This window comes from Taurulus bubalis, assembly GCF_910589615.1.
Source record: "Taurulus bubalis genome assembly, chromosome: 10".
In the NCBI taxonomy this organism is placed as follows: domain Eukaryota; kingdom Metazoa; phylum Chordata; class Actinopteri; order Perciformes; family Cottidae; genus Taurulus; species Taurulus bubalis.
Genome location: NC_136598.1, coordinates 15,204,671 through 15,228,039, shown reverse-complemented (window position 1 = coordinate 15,228,039; position 23,369 = coordinate 15,204,671). Strand labels below are relative to the sequence as shown.

The 23,369-nt window shown below is 40.1% G+C and overlaps 1 protein-coding gene across 2 annotated transcripts in view; it reads right to left on the bottom strand.

Annotated features, from left to right (window-relative positions):
- Positions 1 to 23,058, bottom strand: part of grik4 (glutamate receptor, ionotropic, kainate 4) — a gene marked incomplete at both ends in the record, with an annotated part of 146,028 nt that extends 122,970 nt beyond the window's left edge. For both annotated transcript variants that reach the window (XM_079225464.1, XM_079225465.1), the window contains one exon: positions 22,977 to 23,058. In XM_079225464.1, coding sequence (XP_079081590.1) covers positions 22,977 to 23,058 — 82 coding nt within the window. The remainder of the gene's footprint in view (positions 1 to 22,976) is intronic.
- Positions 23,059 to 23,369: the final 311 nt, after the last annotated feature.

The window sequence follows — 23,369 nt, the reverse complement described above, 5'->3', positions numbered from 1 at the left end:
CTTCTTGATGGTTTCTGACAGCATTTCTCAGCAGACCACCCTTTGCCGAGCTGAGACAAGAGGGACATCATAGAATAAAGCTTCTAATGTTGCTCTAACATTAGCTAGGCCATGTAATTATCACACAATCATATTACCACACCAACATGAGCATAAAATAGTTGATGAAACATTTGAGTAGATGGATTTTCAAAGACCAATTCACAAATGTCACCCTAAAAATGTGATTAATGTGGCTGTAAAACTTATCCAAAGACATCACTACAACCTCAACATGATCAGGGGTCTGTCTACTGTATTTACAATTTATGTTGAGGGAGGCAAAGAGAGAAAACATGCAGTAAGCCTGTGTCCCAGAATACACTGCAACGTGGTTATGGATGAGCGAGACTGGGTAATGACAGCTGTCTTAGAAAATAATAGCTGGTTGTATGTTCAATATGGCAAGTGTTACTATATCATGTATTCACTAGTGTGTACTTTACATATTGTCTTGCATGTTTTCAAATTGCATGTTTGAAAGTCAAGTGTATCTATGTACAGGTGATGTTTATGATCTAAGTTGGAGGCTCATTACACTCTGGAATAATAAGCAAAGGTTCTTATCCAGCATGTGTGTGTGAGGACGCGTGTATATATTGAATGCATTTGTGTCTTGGGAATAGTTGTTTATATAATGCTCTCCATTTAAGTTCTGCTCCACTTCATCTTATTACCTGGCACCACTGCAGAGCCACGTAGCTTTAAAATAACAGCTAGCCAAGTGCAAATACACAACTAGCTGATGCAGTACCACAGAGACTACAGAGCTGCAGAATCTGCTGAGGTTTATGCAGAAACGGGAATGACAGCTGTAACTTTTAACAGCCTTTTTTTACTGAAACACTATTCAACCCAAAATCTAATTAAACCGAAGATAACACAACATAATAAGTCAAATGACATAATAAATAAACAAGGTCCCCTGTCGTATTTCTTGATTGCAATGAAAACCGCTGCAAAAGTAGTTTGAAGAGCAGTGCTTCTTCACTTAATAAGCAAAAAGATGCAAAGATGCCGCATGTGAAGGGCTTGAGCTTGTTTACTAACAGATGGAAGAAAAAAATTAAATCTTTGGCAAACATTGTATCTGGCACACACACACAGAGACTGCAGATGGTCAAAATGCTGCAGATGTTGACATGGAGTACTAAAGATCCAATGGATGCACACTACAAGATTCCCTGCCTGCTATTGTTAATACATTAGCACCAGCAAAGTGTTGCCAGTAGCTGCACAATGACATCTGATAAATTGAAAGCACAGAAGTTGTTTACAGAGGGTTTGCACCGATGGGACCCTGCCAATGTCAGCATGATTACAGGACATCCACAAAGCATAAAATGCAGTCAGTGGAGAACTTGTCACAGGAGCACTCAGATTAATGAAAACGGACATGGCTAGGTGGGTTAGGGAGTGGCGGGTGCCAAATGACAAAAAATGTTGGTGGAAAAACATAAAAAGCAGCAGTGTGAATTGCATTAACATTTTGGGCCGCAGGTTCACCCTCCTGTGTGCATATAGAGTAGTGCAGTCTCATCTTTTACTTTATCTACTGACAGACTGATGCTGCTATTTTGTTCACTTCCACTCCCACTCGGTTGGAAAACTCTGAAAGCAATTCATCAGCACAGAGAATCCCGCCCACTTATTTTTCTCTTGAATCAGCTGAGCCAACGTTGATGTCTTCATGCCCACTAATGGCCATCCCTTCTCAGTAGCTGTTGGCAAACATTTTAGAAGAGATGAGTTATTTCTGACGGTGTGGTGATAGAGAATGAGCAATGGTTGTCATGGAAAGACAGCAGGGAGTGTGATTCATTGTACCGGGCCACACTGTCTCCAAGAGCACAAACACACTGGGTGTCTATTCTACTGGGTGTCTATTCGCCGAAGTTCGCGAGATAGAGCTTGCTTTGCAGTAAGGCGTTCCTGCTGCCTTACAGCCATACATATGGCTGTAAGGCTGTAAGGTGTGTTAACATTGACAGAGTAGAGGAAAAGTAGAGGAAATTTGTAACTTTAGCACGTCTTTTTGTAATAATTGAAAACGAAGGCCAGCACTCTACCTCTTTCATTTTAATCAGAAAAAATTACATTTAAGCTTAATTTAATTAGACAGACTGAGACTTTCTGCTGGGCCCACACAGCACTTAACATGTGTATTGAATGCCTTGGGACAGTGTACTTTAAAAAAAATGAATACAGGACTGAGTTTGGTGGGCGTGTGATGATTTAGTACTGGTGAGACAATGAAATACAATGTGGTAACAAAATAATATTTAAAAAGTTATAACTCTGAAAAGGGCCCGCAATTGTTGTAGCCTCTGTTGCACCAATTATCAGGTAAATATAAGAATCACACCTTTCCTGTTATAAAGCAAGCTATTCTATTAAGCAATGTGGGCGTGCACATATTTGATTAGCCAACGTAGCTCCTTGCAGGATGACATAGCCAGGTGTTACGACAAAAGCCAGGCTTTCTATTGTTGGACGACCTTGCCTATTTCTGCCGGGGTCATTTGCATGCAACCGACTTAAAAGTGCACCAAATTCCCTAAAAATATAACAAGAATATTCGACAAGAGTGTTTTTATTGCGTCCCCACCGCAAGAACTAGGGACGATTGTAGTCTCCAGAACACCTTTTAATGCAGCACCGGCAACAGATATTTTACAAATTCTGTTAGCCATGTTGACAACTGACAACACAAAACACAAACAACAGCTGGTAACGAAAAAAAAGTTCCTCTAAGGGAGTCCCTGAACTGTTTGTTCCAAAAACACCTAGTCTTCCCTATGCTTTGTGACAATTAGTCAGGGAATGGATTTTGAACATTAATAGTAACAGCTGCCGGATGGCAAAGGATCAGCACAGAGTCACATTGTCATTGCAAAATTAAAAGCCTGCCATCTTGATTGGATCAGTCCCAAAACAGTGTTAAAACTCAAACAGTCGTTAGCCTTTGCTGCCTTCAGCCGCCCATAACTCCTGACTTACCTCGATGGAGCTGGTTGACAGCGCTGTCACTGCCAATGCCAATGCCATGAGCGTGACACTCCAATTTTATTCAGGAATCAGGATTTCAATAAAATGGAAGTGGTAACAGTGAAAGAAAGCTATGAGGAAAAAAAACATGTATTCCTTCATAGAAGGATGAATCCCCATGGGTCAAATATGACGACAGAAATAGAAATATGGATTGCATAGGATGTTGCCAGCTCCTGTCAAAGCTCGACACAACGAATGAGGAGATCATTCTTTAAAGGCTTTGAGGCTCATGACAATAGTCTATAACACAGACAGACAGCACAGACAAATCCCAGCTCCACCGCTTTATGAATTATTGTCCTCTGGATATGTAAATAAAAAATAATAATTGTGACAATAAATTAAAATGAAAAAGGTTTTCTTTTAACTGTATGCTATAACAATTTTGGTGGAACCAATAAATACATATTATTTATAGGGGGAGTAGTCTTATGAGCAATGGACCAATTTTGGCGTTGGGAAGAAAAAGTTAACACTGAACCTCGACAGTGCTGGCTACATATGATAAACGGTAAGAAGCAAAGGTGTAAAAGGATATGTATTTGTGCGTGGGGGTGTTTTTGAACCTCTGGATAGTTTATTTTTCTTTAGTGCATCAGTAAACCTGGAAGAGACCCAAACCTTCACCCCTTCAGCTCCGATTATACAGCAGAATAGCTGTGTGTCTGTGTGGTCCTCTGGCAGAGAAAAACTTAAGAAAATGGCAGCACCTGGTGCACAGTCTGTGGTTCAACATCCGCATGAAGTCTCAGGGCATCTTCAATGAATTATGACACAGCTTCCTTCCCCATCTCTCATGCTCATAGATCCACACATACATTTACTTTCTGGTCCTTTAAACAACCCCCACCTCCTCAGTCTTGGTGCCACAGGAGGAATTAAAGTCAAAGTAATAGGCCTTTCTGACTAAAATTAAAGGGATGAGTAGAGGCAAGATGGAAATGAATAGCACACGTTCATTTTAAATCAATCTGTCAGTTTAAATTAGTAGAGATGAATGATAGTTTGGACTGAGAGAGTCAGAGAGAAAGATTTGGGAGTAGGAAAAAGATTTAAGGGGATAGTTACAGACTGAAAGAAATAGAAAAAGAGAGACGTAGTGACAGTAAGAGATGGTGATAGAGAAAATCTAGAGCGTCCTGTTCCAACGACAAAAAGACAAAAGATTGTGACTGAGAAAGACACACTGTTGGTGTGTGACGGCACTAGGATAATCTTGGCGATGATGAGAAGGAGGAAGAGGATGGTTATTACGATTAAAACAGCGACTGTGTGATGGTTATAGTTTGACTTCTGGACCCTGGGGATGGAAGACAGACAGTCTGTCTGGCAGGCTGGCAGACAGTGAGTCCTGAGGGGATTCCAGCTCTCAGTGGGTGCCATTACCTGTCAGTCAGCATATCTCCCTCAACAGGCCTGGCCTACAGATAGAGCCACTGGCATGTAATTGTCTGGAAGGTCAAGGGAGACCAGCGGTCGGTTTGATGAGAGGAAAAGAGAGAAAGGTTAAGAGGGAGAAAAGAAATAAGAACACAATGCTGATGACAGAAAGAAAGACGTTTCGGCTTGTTATAAGGAAAGTCAGTAAGTGCTTCTCAACTCCTGGGAAACAACTTATAGAGACTATATATATATATATATATATATATATATATATATATATATATATATATATATATATATATATATATATATACAGTCAAGGCCTTAAATAACAGGGTAGTAAATGTACTGTAATAGCATCTATTACCTGATGTAACCTCAGAGTCACAAATAGACTGCTGACCAAAAGCAACAACATACAGGCTGAGAAGAGCTTCTGGCATTTTGACATGGTATTTTAACCTCCAGTAAACTGACCTTTATCATTGAAGGAGATGCCGTACAGTGGATGACAGAAGCACTTGTTTCATAACAGTCTGAGGGAAAGATCTCAAACAATTCTGATTCACGCAGCTGCCCGTTCTGTGCGATGCAGTGAGCTTGAGGACACCAAATGGCAGATCATGAAACAGCCTGAAACAGGTGCCAAAAAGATTGCATTTGCTTAAAACAGCTGTTCCTCAATTTATGAAGGCAAACAGCTGTTCAAACCGAACAGTATAACAGTACTATTCACTGTTTAAGGGAAGGGAGTGTTTAAAGACAATCATCTGTGATATACTACTGTATGTTATAGTCCATGCTTAGCCCATCCTTGGTACATCTGTTTTGTACATGACCATTTAGACACCATTGATGTATGCATCTTCCTCTACCAATTGGGCTGATTAATAGATTAGCAGTAACGGTAAATTTAAACTCAAATGTGATATATCAGACACTGTTTCAGTTGTTTAAAACAAAACACATACATTAATTAGGCTGATTCATTCTGAAATGCCTCAACTTATACACTGTGCTGAAGGACCGTAAACGTGCTATATACATAGCACAGAGACACTATAGTTATATGAGGGCGCTACAATAGGGCCACATAGTTGAGTTGCACTGAATTTGAGTTTGACAAAGATCAGAAGATGTTTTGACAGAAAAACAGTGCCCCCAGTGGCAGACATAAGCACAAACAAAAGGTGCCAAATTATGTTATGTTTAAATATATATATATATATATATATATATATATATATATATATATATATATATATATATATATATATATATAGTATTTACTGTATCATATGCCAAAATTGGCTTGTGGGAAGAGAACAATGTTTTCTATACCGTAGAATGGTTTGAATCATACAGTTTCACAGTTGGTGAACATTTCAAAGGGAAATAAGATACTGGACCATTCTCCAGTTATCCGTTTGTACCATATAGCTGTTTCCTGTATCTTTGAGCCTTTGATGTGACAGTCTGGGTAAAATGGACAGACATTCAGCCACTCCAATAGGTTAAGAGGCCCCGAGGGGGTCAAGGCTCATCCTGTGGCTTTGGGATGTGCTACAGTATAATCCACCACATGAAACAGCAGTGGTGAGCCTCCTCTGCTGGCCTAAACAGAATCACAAGGTTATAGCTATTTTATAATTTAATTGTTTTTCACAAATACACTACATGTATTATAATTATTTTTCCCTATTAGCTTATTTTCTCATTGCACAGCTCCTGTCTTCCTCTGCTGCTCTGCTTCCAGCTCGCAGCGTTGCTTACAGTGTAGCTTTTTTTAAGGAGAGCTTTTACCCAATCAAATTTAACCTCTATGTCTCTATGGACGAAGAGCGGCTCGAGGCCTTCTAGGTGGCCTTTGCAGATTAAAGTACATCGGGACGTTATCTTGATTGTCATAGTCTTCAACAAATCAGATCTTTAGTTTTACATGCCGGATATATTCTTTGACGTGCCAGCGCCTGGAAGTACGTCAGCATTAACATGCGCTGTGATTGGTCAGAGGGCCAGCGTGATTTCTGTCAACAAAAAAGCTACCTAGCTGCTAGCAGAACTCAGTAGGAGTAAGAAGAGTTCAGGCTGAAACATAAGAGAAGTTCTGACATGTTTAGTGTTTTGCTTGTTTTAACACTCAATGGCTGAAGGAGGAAGAGAAACGGACTTGGTTGCGGATTTACTTTACGCCTTTCTCACGGAGGGTTATGTGCATGTTTGACAGTGACGATCCTCACTGACGTCCATGAAGTGCAACCACGTAATTGAACTGTTTGTTAACAAAGAGAGGCAGATGGACTTTGTCTTTATTAAGTGAACATCATCTGGTGAGTGAACTGCTTTTTCTGCTTTTTGTGGGGGGTTGGGGGTTTCACCCCGCTTGGCTCTCCGCCGGCACGATGGCGCGATGGAAAACAGTTCTAGCAGCGAGCGCTCTACCTACACCTCCACAGCGCTAGCTCGTGGGCTAGCGCTGTGGAGGTGGTGGGAGGGGTTCCCTCGCTGTCAGGCCTGTTTTCCATCGCGCCTCCTCGGGTGAGCGTGGTGGCATCGTCAGTGGGTGCCGGCGGAGAGCCAAGCTGGGTGAGGACAGCAGGGAGTTGCTGAGACGACCCTGTTTTACAGTGAGATCACTCGTAAATTCACACTTGAATTTTGTACCGTATGTCTCTGCACCTGCTGCTAAATTTAGAATCGGAAAGATCTACAAATCAGCTGCACGGGTTAAAGTTGAGAAAAAAAAAAAGTAGCTGCTTATAACCCAAATTTTACGGTAGTTAATATCGTTCCTTCTGATCGTGGCTTGTGCTCTTGAGTGTGCGGTGTTTTAGTACCGCAGTTTTGTTGGATTGTTTTGTCATGTTTTGTTATAAGTAAATGTGACTGGTTCTAGTTAATTTGTTCTTGTTGATGTGGACTACATGCATTGTCCGTTAATGATGCAGCATCCCGTCATGCGCGTATTTATGTATACGATATTGCACGGCCCGCCACTGTGAAAAAGACTTTAGCAACCTCGCTCTCAGTCACTCATCTCTCCTCCTCTTAGTCTGCCTCATTCTGTTTATCTTTATTTATTTCTCTCGCCCTCTCTTTCACTGGCGAGAAGTATACTCACACTCTGAGTGATGTCCACTGCACATGAAGTATAGATTTTGTATCACCATTGCAATAGGACAAGCAGTGATACTGCTAAAGTCATGGACTCATGAGTATCCATCACCTGCAGAGACAAAACCAAAGCTCTTTTGGACCTTCAACAGTATCAGCACTCTGGATATGCCCCGATACCAGCTCAGTCATATATCTTTCCCCTCTCCCTCACTATTGCTTTCCTTTTCCTTTTGCACTTTCAAGGAGAGAAAAGATAGTATACTTTTTTCCGCCATTTCCATTACCATCTGACCCAACCAATACACATTAAGTGATTAAGGGGAAGTCATTAGCTGAAAACAAAACAGATATTTTTCACACGTTAAAACAATCTAATGACATTCATATTAGGATTTTGGATAGCTTGAATGAAATAAGATACATTACCAGAGATCATTATGCAGTGATTAAATCAACTGAAATTATATCCAAAGGAAAACAAGAATCACATGAGAAAGTAATGGGAATTCACTGGCAATTTAAGATAGCAGTAGGATTGGATTAAGCATGGTCTGAAAGACAGATACTGGTGAGTCTAAGTTTATCTCTACGTTGATGGTGTGAGAGATTCATGGGCTTCAGGGGACAATGGGCCATCCTCAACAGACATAAAGCACGTGACTAAAAAGATAAGAAGCAGCAAGAGAACACAGAGATGTACAGAGAAAAGGCACGGAGAGATGTCGACAGGGTAGAAGAGCAATAAAAGTAATTTGTGAGAGTTGCGGTGCACAGCGTGAGCAGGATGTATCTGAGGGCATCCAAAGTCCCGATAACCTATCTTAATAAAGCTCCAGGGAGAACAACCCTGGGCTCTGTGTGTCCCACAGCCACTGCTGTACCTCCCGGGATCTCAGGCCCTCTGCTTCTACAGAAACAGTACCCCTGTTTCTCCTTCTCTCTTGCTGTTTCTACTATCTGGTGCTTCAACTGAGGGCTACTTGTGCCTCACTATACCTGTACCTAAACAGAGCATGGGACTCAGATTGCTATAGTGGGGCCTAACGCCACCATGGCACTTTTCGATCACTCACACATGAATACATACACGCAGCTCCATAAATGATCCCTGAAAGTTGAGAAGGTGTCGGATGCTATCATGCAGGTACAGACTATAGAGGTTTCCCTCGTGAAGAGAACAGGAGTGTTGAAAAATCTGTAAGGGTAAACACTGTGAGCTGTTCTAATGCTGTGTGCATCTACGTGTAGCTTTGCTTCAGTGTCTGTGAGTAAGAAACAAAAAGGGCAATATGCTTTTGTTGTCGGGCGTTGCAATAGGACCAGTGGACCAGTGTATATGCAGCTGATAAGGTGAGGAACCCAGGGAGAGGAGAGGACACGGGTGAGTGGGAGTGGACGGTAATCCATGGTGCTTCCCTACAGGACAGCACTCTGTGTAATCTTAGGTAAGGAGATAGCAGAAATACAAGAGGGAAAATCATCCACTGACCCTGAGCAGTCAGAGAGTTGGTGATGGAGACCGGAGAAGCAAAAGAGGAAAGGAGAAGAGCTACGCAAACACGCATGCTAACACACAGTGACACCTGGAGACCTGTCAATTGATTCAGTGCAGAGCCAGTTAATAACACAGTTGGCTGCACGGTGAAAATAGCCTACCTGTCTGTACACAGTTAATAGACTGCGACACCGCCCTAGAGTCCCAGTAGTATGTGTGTGTGTTTGTTTAATTGTGCCTGTGCTTATCTTATCAACAATGTCCGTGATGTCCTGCCATGCCATTAGTCATTTCTCTACCTCCTGCACCTTAATCCATCTGAATCTTTGCTGTTTACTGGTCCGAACTCCCTACTTTTTGACTCATTGGATGTATGACGACAGAAATGTTATGACTTAAAGTACTATGCAGTGGCCCATTTAAAATCAGCATATTTAGCAAAAACTAAATGGAATGCTTAATGCCATTTTCAATATTCATATTGTTTTACTGTAAAATGTATGGGCAAAAAGAATGGAAAATAAAATGAGGAGAGACACAATATTTTAATTCACGTTAAACATCAAAATAGTCCTCTTCCTTTAAGTCACATCACACGTTAACTCAATGTTCTTCCTTTGAGTCCAAATAATCAGATGTGAAAACAATATTGTAAATTTTACTCAGTAAACAGTTTTTACGAAGAAAAGAGTAAACCCATGAAAGCACTTCTGTGTGTCAGCTGAAAATATCCAGAATTAAACTGAAGCACAATCACACAACTTGAGTACTGCACTCTGGTCTACATCACACCGATTTCATTGCAATCTATTTATTTTTTTAGTCCAGCTATTTTTTCTTTCATTTGATTTTTAATCCACTGTGTCCTTATTCATGTTTTCCTTATTCTTGCTATATTCTAATGTTGAGGCTGTTTTATGCATCTTTCCTTTTGTCTAACCTTCAACTCTTATAAAAATATATATTGCATTTTACATTAGATCTATCATTCAGTCATTTATATTGTAAGTTTGACATTGTTATATTAATGTACAATATAAATACTAAACATACTGAAATGCAGTCACTAGGCAACGGCCATAAAAGCATAATTAACTGCGCACCATACCACAACAGGGATTGTGTTGCTTTTCAGCAACCAGTTTGTTTCTGACAACTCAATGGAGCTTAAGCGGCAGTTCAGGAAGGAAGACCCTACACTACGGGACATTCATATATCTCAGTCTATTTCTCCCAGTGATTAATTATGGTAGCAGCTGAACTGGGGGGGCGTTCACTTGTAAGCAACCAACCGAATGCGGCATTGTGTCTCTAAGCCAATCATGTCGTTGTTTTCAAAGCTTGAAAATGAAGGCGACCCTTCTCCACCACAGTCAACTCCAGGCAGTAGGCAGTCATGCTCCTCATTCTTTGCTGGATGACAGCAACTCCCTTCACCACCACCACCAATGTCCGGACTCCAGGGGGGGATTCTGCTGGATCAGAACTCGGAGTCACTGCCCCTTGTTTGTCCTGGTTCAGGATTCATTGTTATACCACGTAATAAATGTATTGTTGAATTCGGAATAAGTCTCTCCTGATTGAACTACCATCATCCCTCATGACGGAGGTCTTATTGATCAGTCTCCCTTGCTTGAGTGGAATCACAGAAAGAAACCACATTTTATTTGACTAAATCTGTTGTGCACTGCTGTTGCTTGTTTCCTCACAAACAGAAACATAACTGGTGAAAAACTTTCCTTCGAACTGCCACCAAGCCAACTAAAAGTCCCTCCCAAGGTTAGTAAACCATTAAGCAAGCTGCCATCCCTTGCCTCCTGGTGAAGAATCTGCTAAATTAACCATTAGCACATGGCAATTTATTTAAAATACAACAGCAGGCAATACCGGAGATACACACCCAGATACAAAGATGGATGAAGGCTAGTGAATGCACACATCCGTGTTAGCACACAGGTAGGTGCACACACTTACACATAGAAGGCATCTGTGTCAACAGAGGTGGTGCTCGAGGCAAGGGTGGCATCTGCCCATGGCGGTGCCAGACGATTGCAATGGCAGAGGGCCTGGCAGCAGCTGGTGAGGGACGCTCTGAGGGCTCGCCAAACTCTTCACTGCGAGCCATGATCAAAGATGTGGCATAATGGAGTGGGAATGGCAGAAAGGGGTGTCAAGGGAGGAGTGTGTATATCTGCCATGGGAGAGGGGTCTCCATGTGTGTGTGTCTGTGTGTGTGGATAATTTGCTCATGCAGGTACAAAATGGATGGATGAGATAAGAAAAGCCATTTGACAGCAGAGCACAGCAATCAAATCAGTGTGCAAAAACACCAACTGGTTATTAGGAGGTCGGTATTAACAGACTACTAGGACTGATACACTGCAAGAATATCCTTTCTGAAAGATGTTTTTGTAAATGTTAAATCCAGCAGTAATGCTTGAATGTTGATTATAAATGTAAATTATAAATTGTCCCAACTCCACTTATGTGCTGTTGATTGTATGCATATCAGTGCAAGTTCCCAACTAAAGGTGCTAAGACAGCACATTTAATCAAATTTAGTAAACCACCAGAGTAGCAGGGTTATGCTTCCTTTTCAACATCACCAATACATTAAACATGATGCCCCAGTAGACTGTTTTGCTTTTTTGTGTCATGTTGTTGAGCCAACACCCATTTCTGAAACCCTGAGCTAGCCTGAGGCTACTGTAATACATTTTAAAAATGGCCTTGGCATTTCAATAATTGAATGCACCCTGCATTTCTTAAATATGAAGCCTTTGCTTATTATGGATGTTGACTCAGAAAGCTGTTCTGAAAATAGTTGTAACTAAGGTTTTAAACTCAACCTAAATAAGTCATATTCATATTGGTATGTTTATCCTTTTACAACATACATTTTATTTTTCCATTTTGCCTTCATTATGTCTGTCGTCTTGTCTCACCATCTGATGTGAAAGTGAAAATGATGACAACTCAAGGATTAATACTTTTCAAGGTTTGTTATTGAAGGTTGTAAAACCACAGCCAGCTGATATTGAACATGGCCTACAATGTTTGACACTACCTAAGACACCCATCTTGCCCACAGATTTAAGCACTCGCCCACCTGCACAAGGCCTGCAGACAGACTATGTCCCTGTTGTTGCACTCTCAATTGTTAGCGTTTGGTCAAGGTGCCTGTATAGAGTGGGCTGGGACCCGGGGGGATAGAGCGAGCCTCTGTGAAGCTCTACGTCAGATGAAGGGTTTCAGCTGTTGACTCCACACAAACTGGAGTAGACACGTGGCCATCTTTACCCTCTGCAGGTCAACAGTGACAAGCAGCACAAGAGAAATTGCAAATATGAATTGGGAGAAAGAAGGAAAAAATTTGAAACCATACTGTATAAAAAAACAAATTACACTTCAGAGAGAAATAATAAAAATCCCTTGCTGCACCATCTCACAGCCCCTAGCGACGGAAGGCAGATGAAACAGGAGAGAAAAAACAACATCTGATAGGTCAATGAAACTGCTTGGCCATAGCACCAGGCTGCATCTCCCCAGTGCTCGAATCTCAACTATTACTGGTGTTTTTCTGCACTAATGGAGCAAATCCCATAAATACTGTCAGTGATGTTCCAAGCCTACGGCCATTAGCTACAGCATGTTGCCATCAAATTGAGCTATAAAGCCGTACATGCTTCTCGTCCGTACTAAGGACAATGTGTACATGTGCTACACGTGTGTTTGTGTGTGTGTGAAAGACAGTGAAGATTGCTCTCTAGAATGAATTGGACAGATATAGTTCCTAGTAATGTCAACCATCACAGTTAACTCAATAACAGGATTTCATTATAGCCCACATGGGGTTTCGAACTACCGTATACTCCACTAATTTAATGAGTCCTGAAAACCACTGATCTTAACACCTTGCGTTAAATCAGGAAGGGATTCTCTCCACAAACATGCTAGAGGGCTATTGATTAGTTTAGCTAAAAATAGGCATGTAACCAACCTACCATCCTGAACATAAACACCTGCAATATTATCATTACTTACAATGCTACAGATGCCGTTACAGAGATGAAAAAGTATAAAAAAGGAAGTTTGCTTTGTTAGGTGACCAGGACAAAACTTTGACATTTCAAGGTAAATTTAATTTGATGAAAACATTTAAAAATGGTGCATTGCTATTTTCTCCATTAAAAAACATTAAATCATAGTAAGATACTTTCTAGTTGTCCCTGGCAGGACTCATTTATTTTGTTTGTTTCTAAATAGGAAATAAATATATATTTTTTTATGTTAGTGACATTATGTGAAAATGTATTTGTTCCATTGTAGCTTTCTTCAAACCCATGCTATACATAATAATGCCTAGGTTCTGCTTTTTAATAAGTAATGTTGTGTTCAAGCGATGCAGAACACAATGTAACAGGATTGTACCACTGTAACAAGCAGCTAAATGAGCAGACATCAGAAAAGTTTAAGTTTACTGGCAGCACAGTTAAAAATATACAGATAGAGACAGAACATGCCTGCCTTGTTGATGCCTAAGTACTGTATATGCATGAGCTAGTACATTCATCTGTATGTCGTTGGCATTGATGTTGTGTTGTTCTGCTCTAATCAAAACCCAGTCAACAAAAGCTGTTTTCCCCTGCTACCTGCCAGTAGATAATAGCTCTCCACAGGAGAAAAAACAGAACATTTCCAGCATTAATAGCTATATTTTCATGAATCAAGGCATAAGCGCAAGCACTGGCACAAGTTCATGGAGCTTGCATGGTTGGCCATGGCAAAACGTATTTAGTTATTTGGAGACGAAAGATGTTATAACAGCAGCGGTGCACACATGCTGCAGGTAAAATGGTTCGACAGGGGGAATAAATTACAGTGTTTGTTTGGCATCAATCATGACTAATCAAATCATCTCCTTTAATTTCTTTTAAGAGCATTGCTCTCTCCACAATGCACTGACTGTAATGGACGAGGAGAGCCAAGATCCGCTGTACAAAAACAGCCACTGCTAAGAGGAAATTGATGTCATTGTCAGGGTGATGCAGTGTTGTAAGATGCAAATGTAGAACAGATAATAATAAACAAAGGGAAAAGCCTCCTGCTTCTTCTATGCAGGGCAAAGTATTAATGTGTTGCCTCGGCAAGTTAACAGGGACTTCTAAGGGATAACGGAATGAATGCACGAGTCACAATGTTTCTCTTAGGTTGACATGAAATGTCACATCTGAGTTCTCTATCTGGAGAGACTGCTGGTCAAATGTAACGCCTGAGTTTCTGAGGCAAAATGTGATGATGTGAGATGATGAAAGAGAAACAGTTCTACCACAATATTCAGGTGCCAGCTGACCATCAAAACACGTTAAAACTACTGTATTTATTCCTTGGTAATGTGATGGGGATAATCCACAAAAGTCTGTATCCTGAGCCAAAATACATTCTAAATTGGATCTAACCTTTTTAATGTGAGGCCTCAGCAGTGAGTTAGACAAATAAAGTGAGTATTTTCCAATGTTACACTTTTCAGTACTAAATTCAACGGAAATTATTGTTTGGGAAATTCTGTTTTATACGAAATTTGACTTTAAAAGATACTTTTGTTGATCTGATGCTGAAGCCTCATATTAAACGTAGATCAACTTTTTTTGTGGGGAATGAGGACTGCAAATTTTGTCCCAAACCTCTTTTAATGGAAGTGCATTAGGAAGAAATGTTGAATAACTAGCATTGACATAAATACTATTTACATTAAGTAATTACATTACTCCAGCCATTCAGTGTATAGAATTGATCGACAGCCAAACATAATATTTAATGTATAAAGGCTATATAGACCAATATAAATAATGTGGCATCTCCATATTAGCATTCACCTCATTCCATGATTCTGCTGTACAACGCCCTGGTCATGTCCTTTATTCTACACTAAGACTATAAAGCACAGTTATACTGTTCGTGGGCTCATTTTTAAACTAAGCTCAAGCCTTCCATCTCAGCGTGTGGCAAGCTCCATAACACATCCACAAACATCACCCCACAGCTTGTAATTAGTTTGTTAATAATTTAAGCACCAGTGTTTTCATGTTTGTGTATGTGTAGCTGAATATAGAGAAGCACTTTTTTATGAGCACATAGTGTGTACACATGCGTGCAAATGAGCAAAGAATCCTTTGAATTTGACTTTATCAATCCCAGCGAGAATACATTAATTCAGAGGAGTGTGTGTGTTAGTGTGTGTGTTTACTTAGTTTCAATCACACACCCTAACACACACACACACACACACCCCCGTGCACAGTGACTTTATCAGATTGACTGAATAATGTATGTGGTAAGCACAGGAGCAAAGTAGTGTGCATAATTGCACAACATCACTCCTATCTGCCATTCCTGCCATTAACTAAACGATTGGTCCCAGCACCTACCCCGGTAATTAAAACCTTAGAGATTAATCATAAACTCCCCCTCTTTCAGATGATGCTGAGGTTGAGTTTGTCTCCGCATGTACTTGGGCTCCATTTGACTCAAACCATATTTCCTCCCATACAGTCCTGAGCAACCATTCAAATTGGTTGACTGACTTCTGAGGAAACATATCCTGTAACAAAGGACATTGTTGCCTCCAGGCACACACACTGTTATTTAATTAAGCTCTGTTTTCTTTCTGATATTTCCTAATTACATTTGCTGGCATCTTAGTGTAACAGAGAGAACTGGGCAGTTGGCTCATGTAACATGGGTCACCTAAAAAGGGCTTCAGCTCAGATGTGCCCTGTAGCTTGTGCGTACAGACGTCTGAGTGCCATTAACCTAGTGATTTGCACAACACAACTACAAGCAGGGAGATTAATCATGAAGTCTACTCACATGGCTCCTAGGTGGATATCAGCCTCTACTCTAGCCCCCGTTCATAAGAGACTTGTGCAAATGTAACTTCAGAGGAACAAAGGCTACAATTCAAAACAACACATTCCCTCACAGTACTTTACTCTTCTTCCTTTCCAACACGTCATCTTCCCTGTTCTTCAAGTGACAGTGAGTTAAATGAGTTCATAGATGTCAACTGGAGTCAAGAGTATTTAAGGGCAAAACAAAGCTGACTGGAGGCAAGGGCACAATGACTAAGCTTTGGTGGTTCCAGCAGCCAGTCTTAATAAGTCACTGTGAGTGGGCATAGGGTTGAACTGAGGGAATTGACAGTGTGCTACTGCTGACTTGTCAGTTTTTAGCTCAGCAGGGCTAATTACACTATTATAGTCTACCTGTGGCCTTAAATGTCACAGACCCACCCAACAAGGCCCAAGTCACCGGACACACAAAAGAACAGTACATGTGTGCACACACACCAGCCCAGTATCCCGAGACATTGTGTTCATACTGGATGATTTTACAGTACATGTTGTACGCCCAACGCCTACATCAGTGCAGGGAGCAGCGTGCCCTTTGTGAAATAAAAAGAAAGAAAGAAGTGGACTGTAGTTGATGAGCATGTCGGACTTTCATGCTAAAGTGCAAGTTTGAAACAATACAGTACAGTCAATCAGTACTTTTTAAGCCTACAGCCACTACCATCACTGGTGTTTGTTAAAGTTGGAATAAATCATTTTGAAAAACTGCATTCAATGTGAAAAATACATTTGATGTAATGCTATCCATAATTGTGTTAAATTAAGTGCAGAGTCTGAAATAACACAAAATCACCAATCACAGAACACAAACAGTGTTATTTGATATTTCTGTGTGTGTAATGTTACGGGTATTTAAGTTAGGGGTGTTTAAGTTTCTAGGTAGCACACACAATTGCCTTTTTATGAGGACTTCCCCTGTGGCTACAACTTCAAGACAGAGAGCTAGTGTATGCAATTATATTGTATGTATTTTTTAAAAAAGCATCTCTTTCAATGATTAACGACATAATAGTCAATGCGCTTTGCCTTCTTTCCATCTATCTCACGGTAAACTGTATCCCACCCTGAATAACAATTCAAGTGATGCCCGTCTTGGGAGGCTGGGTAAAGATGGTGCAAACCCATCCTCTGCTGCTGAGCAAGTGAAGTCAATTGAATCTGGCCCACCAAGAATCGTCCAACGTCTTCTCCTACTGCGGAAAAGTGAGCAAAGAGATTTGTCTGACTTTCTCCGATGGAGTCAGTCTGGTTGCTGCTCCCTCAATACTCACGGGTGCTCTGGAAGTGTTCTTTTAAAAGAGTGTTCAGAAAACTTTGTGTTTACCAAACCTCATGCTGGATTTCTTGCAGTGTGTGTGAGTTGTGAGTACAGCAGCAGGTTTCACAGAGCATGCATGCATTATTTATTTATTTCTAAAGTTTTGACGTTAAGTTGTGGATGGATCCAGGGTGTCAAACTGATTCAGTAGTGAGAACACTAATTAAAAATGATCAAGACAGAAGATAATGAAATTGGGGAACAACACTGTTCCTGGAGGGGGGGGTTTATTCACTGCATGTTATAATCATTAAAAAGCCAAGGCAGCATTCATATATATATATATATATATATATGTATATATATATATATATATATATATATATATATACATATATATATATATATATATATATATATATATATATATATATATATATATAACTTCTCAGCTAATGTCAGCTTAAAAAGTTTTTAGGTAGAAACGTAGCATTTTGTAAATGTATATCTCAACAATATCTACAACGTTTAACCATGACTCAAAATTCACAAAACCAGCCCAAAAATGAAGAAACTCTGTAACATTAGGGTGGTCAAAGCTGGCCGATCCTAGGCTATGATTGGTCAGTCTACATTTAAGGGGCCGGATTTAGTAACGGGTCAATTAGGTGTCAGATTGCGGATTATTTGTATTTGTTTGATTATTTGTCAGATGTTCCAACATTTGAAACAATGTTGACTGTCAGAAAATTGCCATTTTCACAAGTGCTGAGATACAACTCTATATACATTTTTAACAACTATAGAAACAATCATAAGTGAAATGTATCCACTGAATAAAACAATAAAAAATTCACTGAACTAAGTAAGTTCAAAACAGTATACTATAACCATAACTCTTGGTAAAAGAACAAAACAGTATATTCTAATGTTGAAAGTTTTCTAATGTGGCATAGTATGAAATAAATCAATGCACTTTATCCTTTTGTATTACAGAAATTATTTTATCAATGAATAATGTACATAATAAAACAGTGACAGTGAAATGCTACCATACTGCTAATTTTAAATTTGAAAACAAAAAACGTGCAGAACTCCGCCAGGTTTGTCTGCAACGACCTTTGCTTTAATGTTTGTTTGCATAAATACATCCCACAATTGGCTCGTTTCCTGTCTAGACTGCAAGTGTATCAGACATGTTTTTCACTTGCACGTCTCACACAAAACCATTATGGATCTAAAAGTCCCAAAATTGCATAATATGTAATTGCCTATAGGTGGCATGCAATGTGGGATGATCGCAGAATGAAATGAATGAAATTGATGACTTTCAGGCATCTGTAAGGATGCCCCTTTGCCAATACATTTGCAAAGAAAAGCAACAAAAATAGACAGCCTAGCCTCCGAGGTGTCCCCAAGTACCCACTAATAAGAAATGTGATTTTTCATGAAATGTCAGTGACAGTTAAATATCTGTTTTTTATTAGATTCCCCTCCAACACCTTGCATAACTCATTCCAAGTAAATGATTGTATATTGACAATGCATACATTACATTTTAATCAATGAAACAAACTACATATTGATAGATGTAAAAGTGGAATAACATGCATCATTAAAACAGGTTGACAGATTGATCCATATATGAATATTTAACAACTTCAGATGTTTTAAAGGTTAATTAATATCTATCTTTATTGTGGCATGACATTTGAAGCACATTTGATATGTTTATTTCAGTGCATGTAATGCAATACAAATCAATATCATAGAAGGTTTTGGTTCCATAAATTATGAACAATAAAAAATGCAGAGGTTGGAGATATTGTGTGTTGCTTACAACATATTTCCATAACAATATATATTAATCCATACTCTGTGGTTAAAGAGAGACTCCACATGCTCTAAAAAATACATCCAAAGCCTCTTCTCAGCAGACAGCACATTTAAGGTGAGCGAAAGGAAATCTGCCTGGGAAGTTTCATGGCACTTGTTTGAGCCGATACCCAGTGGGTTCCAACAGCTACGTTTAGCTTGGTCTCAAAGGAGGAGGCCTTCCCTGTGGCAACGTCCAATGCTAGGAAACAGTCTGAGGGCTTCAGAGAGGAGAGGACCTGATGTGATGGCCGGTCTGGACTTATTAATAAACAGACATGTCCGCTACCTGTCACTCAAACTCTGATTTGGAATCTCTGAAGAGTTGATCATGCAAAAGGTTTAAAACCGTAATGATCACTATACATCATTTTTGCTTTGCTCCTTCTACTTTTTGTATTTTGTTTATTTAGGTGCTAAAAGGCAGAAAAGAAAAAAAAAACATTAGTCTCTGGTGACATCTCCTTCTGCCTTTGATTTAAGAAATGAAGATAATTGGCTTATATATTCTGATATTGAAATGGACAGAGGCAGTGTGTGTGTGTGTGTGTGTGTGTGCATGAGTTGTTTATGGAGTGAGGGCTCTGCAGTGTAAGAGAAAATAGACAGTGTTGATGAACGTCGTGGTAATGAAGGACCATGTGGTTCTCCTGACTATTTTACGAAATGTTCACTCCCTAAACATCTGTAAAACACACCAGCTCGAAGCATTGATGTGTGTGAGTGTGTGTGTCAAAAGATGATTTCTCCATGTTAGCATAAGCAGTTGCTTATTCGGCTGGATGAAAGTAGACGGCAGGCGCCTTTTCACTTTACTAACGGGGGAATACCACCCACAACAAAAAGCTGCACCAAATGGTACTGAACAAGGATTTCAATGTAATATTATGCGAAATCTTCCCTTGCTTAATTATTTACTCAAGTAGCAAAATGTCTGAATCAATAAGAGGTCTTCTCAATGGAATTTTCTTTATTGATTTCCCCAAGTATATGTGATGTGTTTATCTCCTTGATCTAGTCTATTAAATGCTATTCATGATTAGTCAAAACTTCACTTGTCTATGTGGTAATTCCTAGTGATTATTTAAACTCTCTTGGATCAATACCGCTGCAATTAATCTATTAGTACTCTGCAATAACTCCAACAACACTAGAAGTTAACACAGCAGAGGAACAATGCAATGAAAGTAACATTTTATTTGTACCTAACTTAACAATCAGAAGGTCGATCAGGGGGCATGTAGACCTGCCATACATACCAACTGATTTGCAAATGAAAGTACATTTTATCCCGAGATTTGCCAACAACACAACAGAGACAAAGATAAGTTCCTCACTGAACTTGCTGCTGGCTGCTGAATGGTCTTGGCGGGAATGTGGCAGGGGCGGGAGGTTGTTTTTGGCCCCGATACATTCAGTGAAGGCCAGACAGTGACATTACGCCAGCCAGGCAGGACTCGAGGGAGAGCCACGTTAAATACCATCTCCCGGAGCACAAATGGCATGGAGTTTGTTGTGGTGTTTGGGGGAATGTGGTTGTTTGCGTGCCTTGGTGTGCCTTGAAATGTGTGTGCGGCTGTCTGTGCTCGTGTATATCTAGGCCTTGTACTGCCTTGTGCATAAACACACGCACACACATAGGCAGAGCTCACACAAACACATACTGTCATTACTCTGGCAAAGAGACTGTTGCTGTGAGTAGATGACATTAGAAGAAAAGCAACAGGCCAGATGCTTAATTATCCAGCAACATGACTCAGATAAACAAAAACTTCCATCGCTGCGGAGATGCTTTTGTACACTCAGGTGGAAGGTAGATGGCAGAGAATGCAGAGACATGATGCTCGTCATTTATCCAACAATATTCACAAAAAAGTGATGCTTTGTTCTTGGTTTTGTTGATACAATAAACTTTTAACCTGTGTTGTTTTCAAAATACAGAGATGATTTGAGGCATCATATTATGGAAAACCACCACCAATACTTCGTGCTCGCAGAGCTGTGAAACACGGAGCAGACAGGAGAGCGACACAAAACATATCTTGCTCAAAAATAAGGAATGACAGAACAAGATACTGTTCAAAGTTGACAGTTGAACTCATGCCATTTTGTCAAGGCTCCAAATACTGGAGGGATAAATAGATGCTCTCACACAACAGGAGAAGTCAAGATCAAAGGGAAAGATCAGAAATAGGCTGCATTAAAGATCCACTATGCATTTATGAGCCTGTAAAGCTGGAAAAGTCTCGGAGTTAAACTAAATAATGTTTTCATCATTATTGAAACACATTCCTCAAGAAATGAGTGCACTGCACTGCAGTTTTATAATGTCCTGGATTCAATTCCCGGCTCAAGAAGAGACTAGCTTGCACAAAGGCAACTATTTGTTTTCAATCATTTGAGTTTACTTTATGTTTAAATAGCCTTACAATATCCACATGGGGCTTTGTATATTGATTTTATGTTCATAACTTCCACCATTTTCCCCTGACAACAAATCTTCCTCTGCTGCGTGTTCCTGAAAGTTGACAACTGTGCTATAAATATAAAACAAGCCACTCATAGAACACGATGGAAACAGTCTGGGAGCTGGAGAATCAATTTGACTTTCAATCTCCATCTTTACCTCGACAACCTATTTGTTTCAATACACAGTACACAGTGTACACACACACACACACACACACACACACCTAAAACAAGAGGTCTATACATAAATAAATGAAGAGCGAGTCAGTCAAACGTTTGGTGGACGGGGAGAGAGTGACAGGGTTTCAGCGACCTGCTGACTGTAGGAGAATAATAACCAGAAGGAACAACTCCTATTGGTTACCAATGGACTCTGGCAGGTTATGAGACTTTTGAACCATGCTTTCTCAGCTGCAACGTCTAGTCAGTTTCAACCGTGGTCCAGCAATCTGCCACAATTTCTAGAAGTAGAACATCACAGTGGTTTCTGCTAGACTTTGTGTTGTTGTGTTAAACTGCTGGCGTCACAATGCCGTTGACTTCGCCAGAAATTATACTAATCATATGTTGTACTATTTTAAGTGGTCCAGTGTCAACGCTCAATCATCGCAATATATGCTGTAATGTGTTAGTGAAATGTCTACTCAGCTTCACCTGACATTCACTACAGGGGGAAAACTGCCTGTATATAGAGCATCTTTAACCTCTGGGTTAAAGCATATACGGATTAGGATTTAAAAAGTCAGGACTAAAACCATGGTTACATATTCCAAATAGACCTGTGCAATGGATGCATGTAGTACATTGTCTTATAGCCATAGATGATTAAACTCTACACATATATTTAATTAATTTCTCTCTGCAATACACCATAGACCAAATTTGTTTTTGTCTATGCTGGGACAAGTGTATTTCAGAGCCAATTAGGACTGTGTTAAATCCACACATAAAGTCTGTAGCCACTTGATACCTCCAGCCATATGTGACTGGGGAAACATGGGTTTTTCTCAACACTTTTGATTGAATTTCTTTAGCCAATTTTTCCCATTAGAGACTGTGAAGTTAGACTGTTCTATCACTTTAAGCTGACACTCGAACAGGAATTTGCTTTAAACACAAACTTGATAATTGAATTCATTCACAGATTTATCAATTAATATGGATCTCTCTCTCTCTCTCTCTCTCTCTCTCTCTCTCTCTCTCTCTCTCTCTCTCTCTCTCTCTCTCTCTCTCTCTCTCTCTCTCTCTCTCTCTCTCTCTCTCTCTCTCTCTCTCTCTCTCTCTCTCTCTCTCTCTCTCTCTGGTCAATGTGTGTCTGCAACAATTTTTCCACTGCTACCAGACTGTACAATATTGCAATTTAGTCATACAAATTTACCGATTCTGAAGGAGAGCGGGCCAGCAGAGGTGCTTCTCACCCACATGGCTAAGAAGAGCAGAAGCGCCCAGGCTGTGAGCATCTTCTATGACTCCTCATGGGTCCTGCCCCGGGGGTGCCCCTGTCACAGCCACCTGAAAAATATACAAAGCAGAGCACACCATTTATACATCAACCCACATGAAGAGGGACACACAAAATCCAGAGCAGTGCAGCAGACTGTTTGACCTGCAGAAAGTGTTTTTCCTTCTCTCGCGCTCTCCATCTGTCTGTCTCTACTGTTGCATGCTCGGAATCTGTTAGTGAGAGTGTGAAACGGCTGCTTAGTGAATCTTAGACCAATGCAAGTTTTTGACTACTTTTCTCCCCTCTTTATTGTTTTTTTTCTTGGGT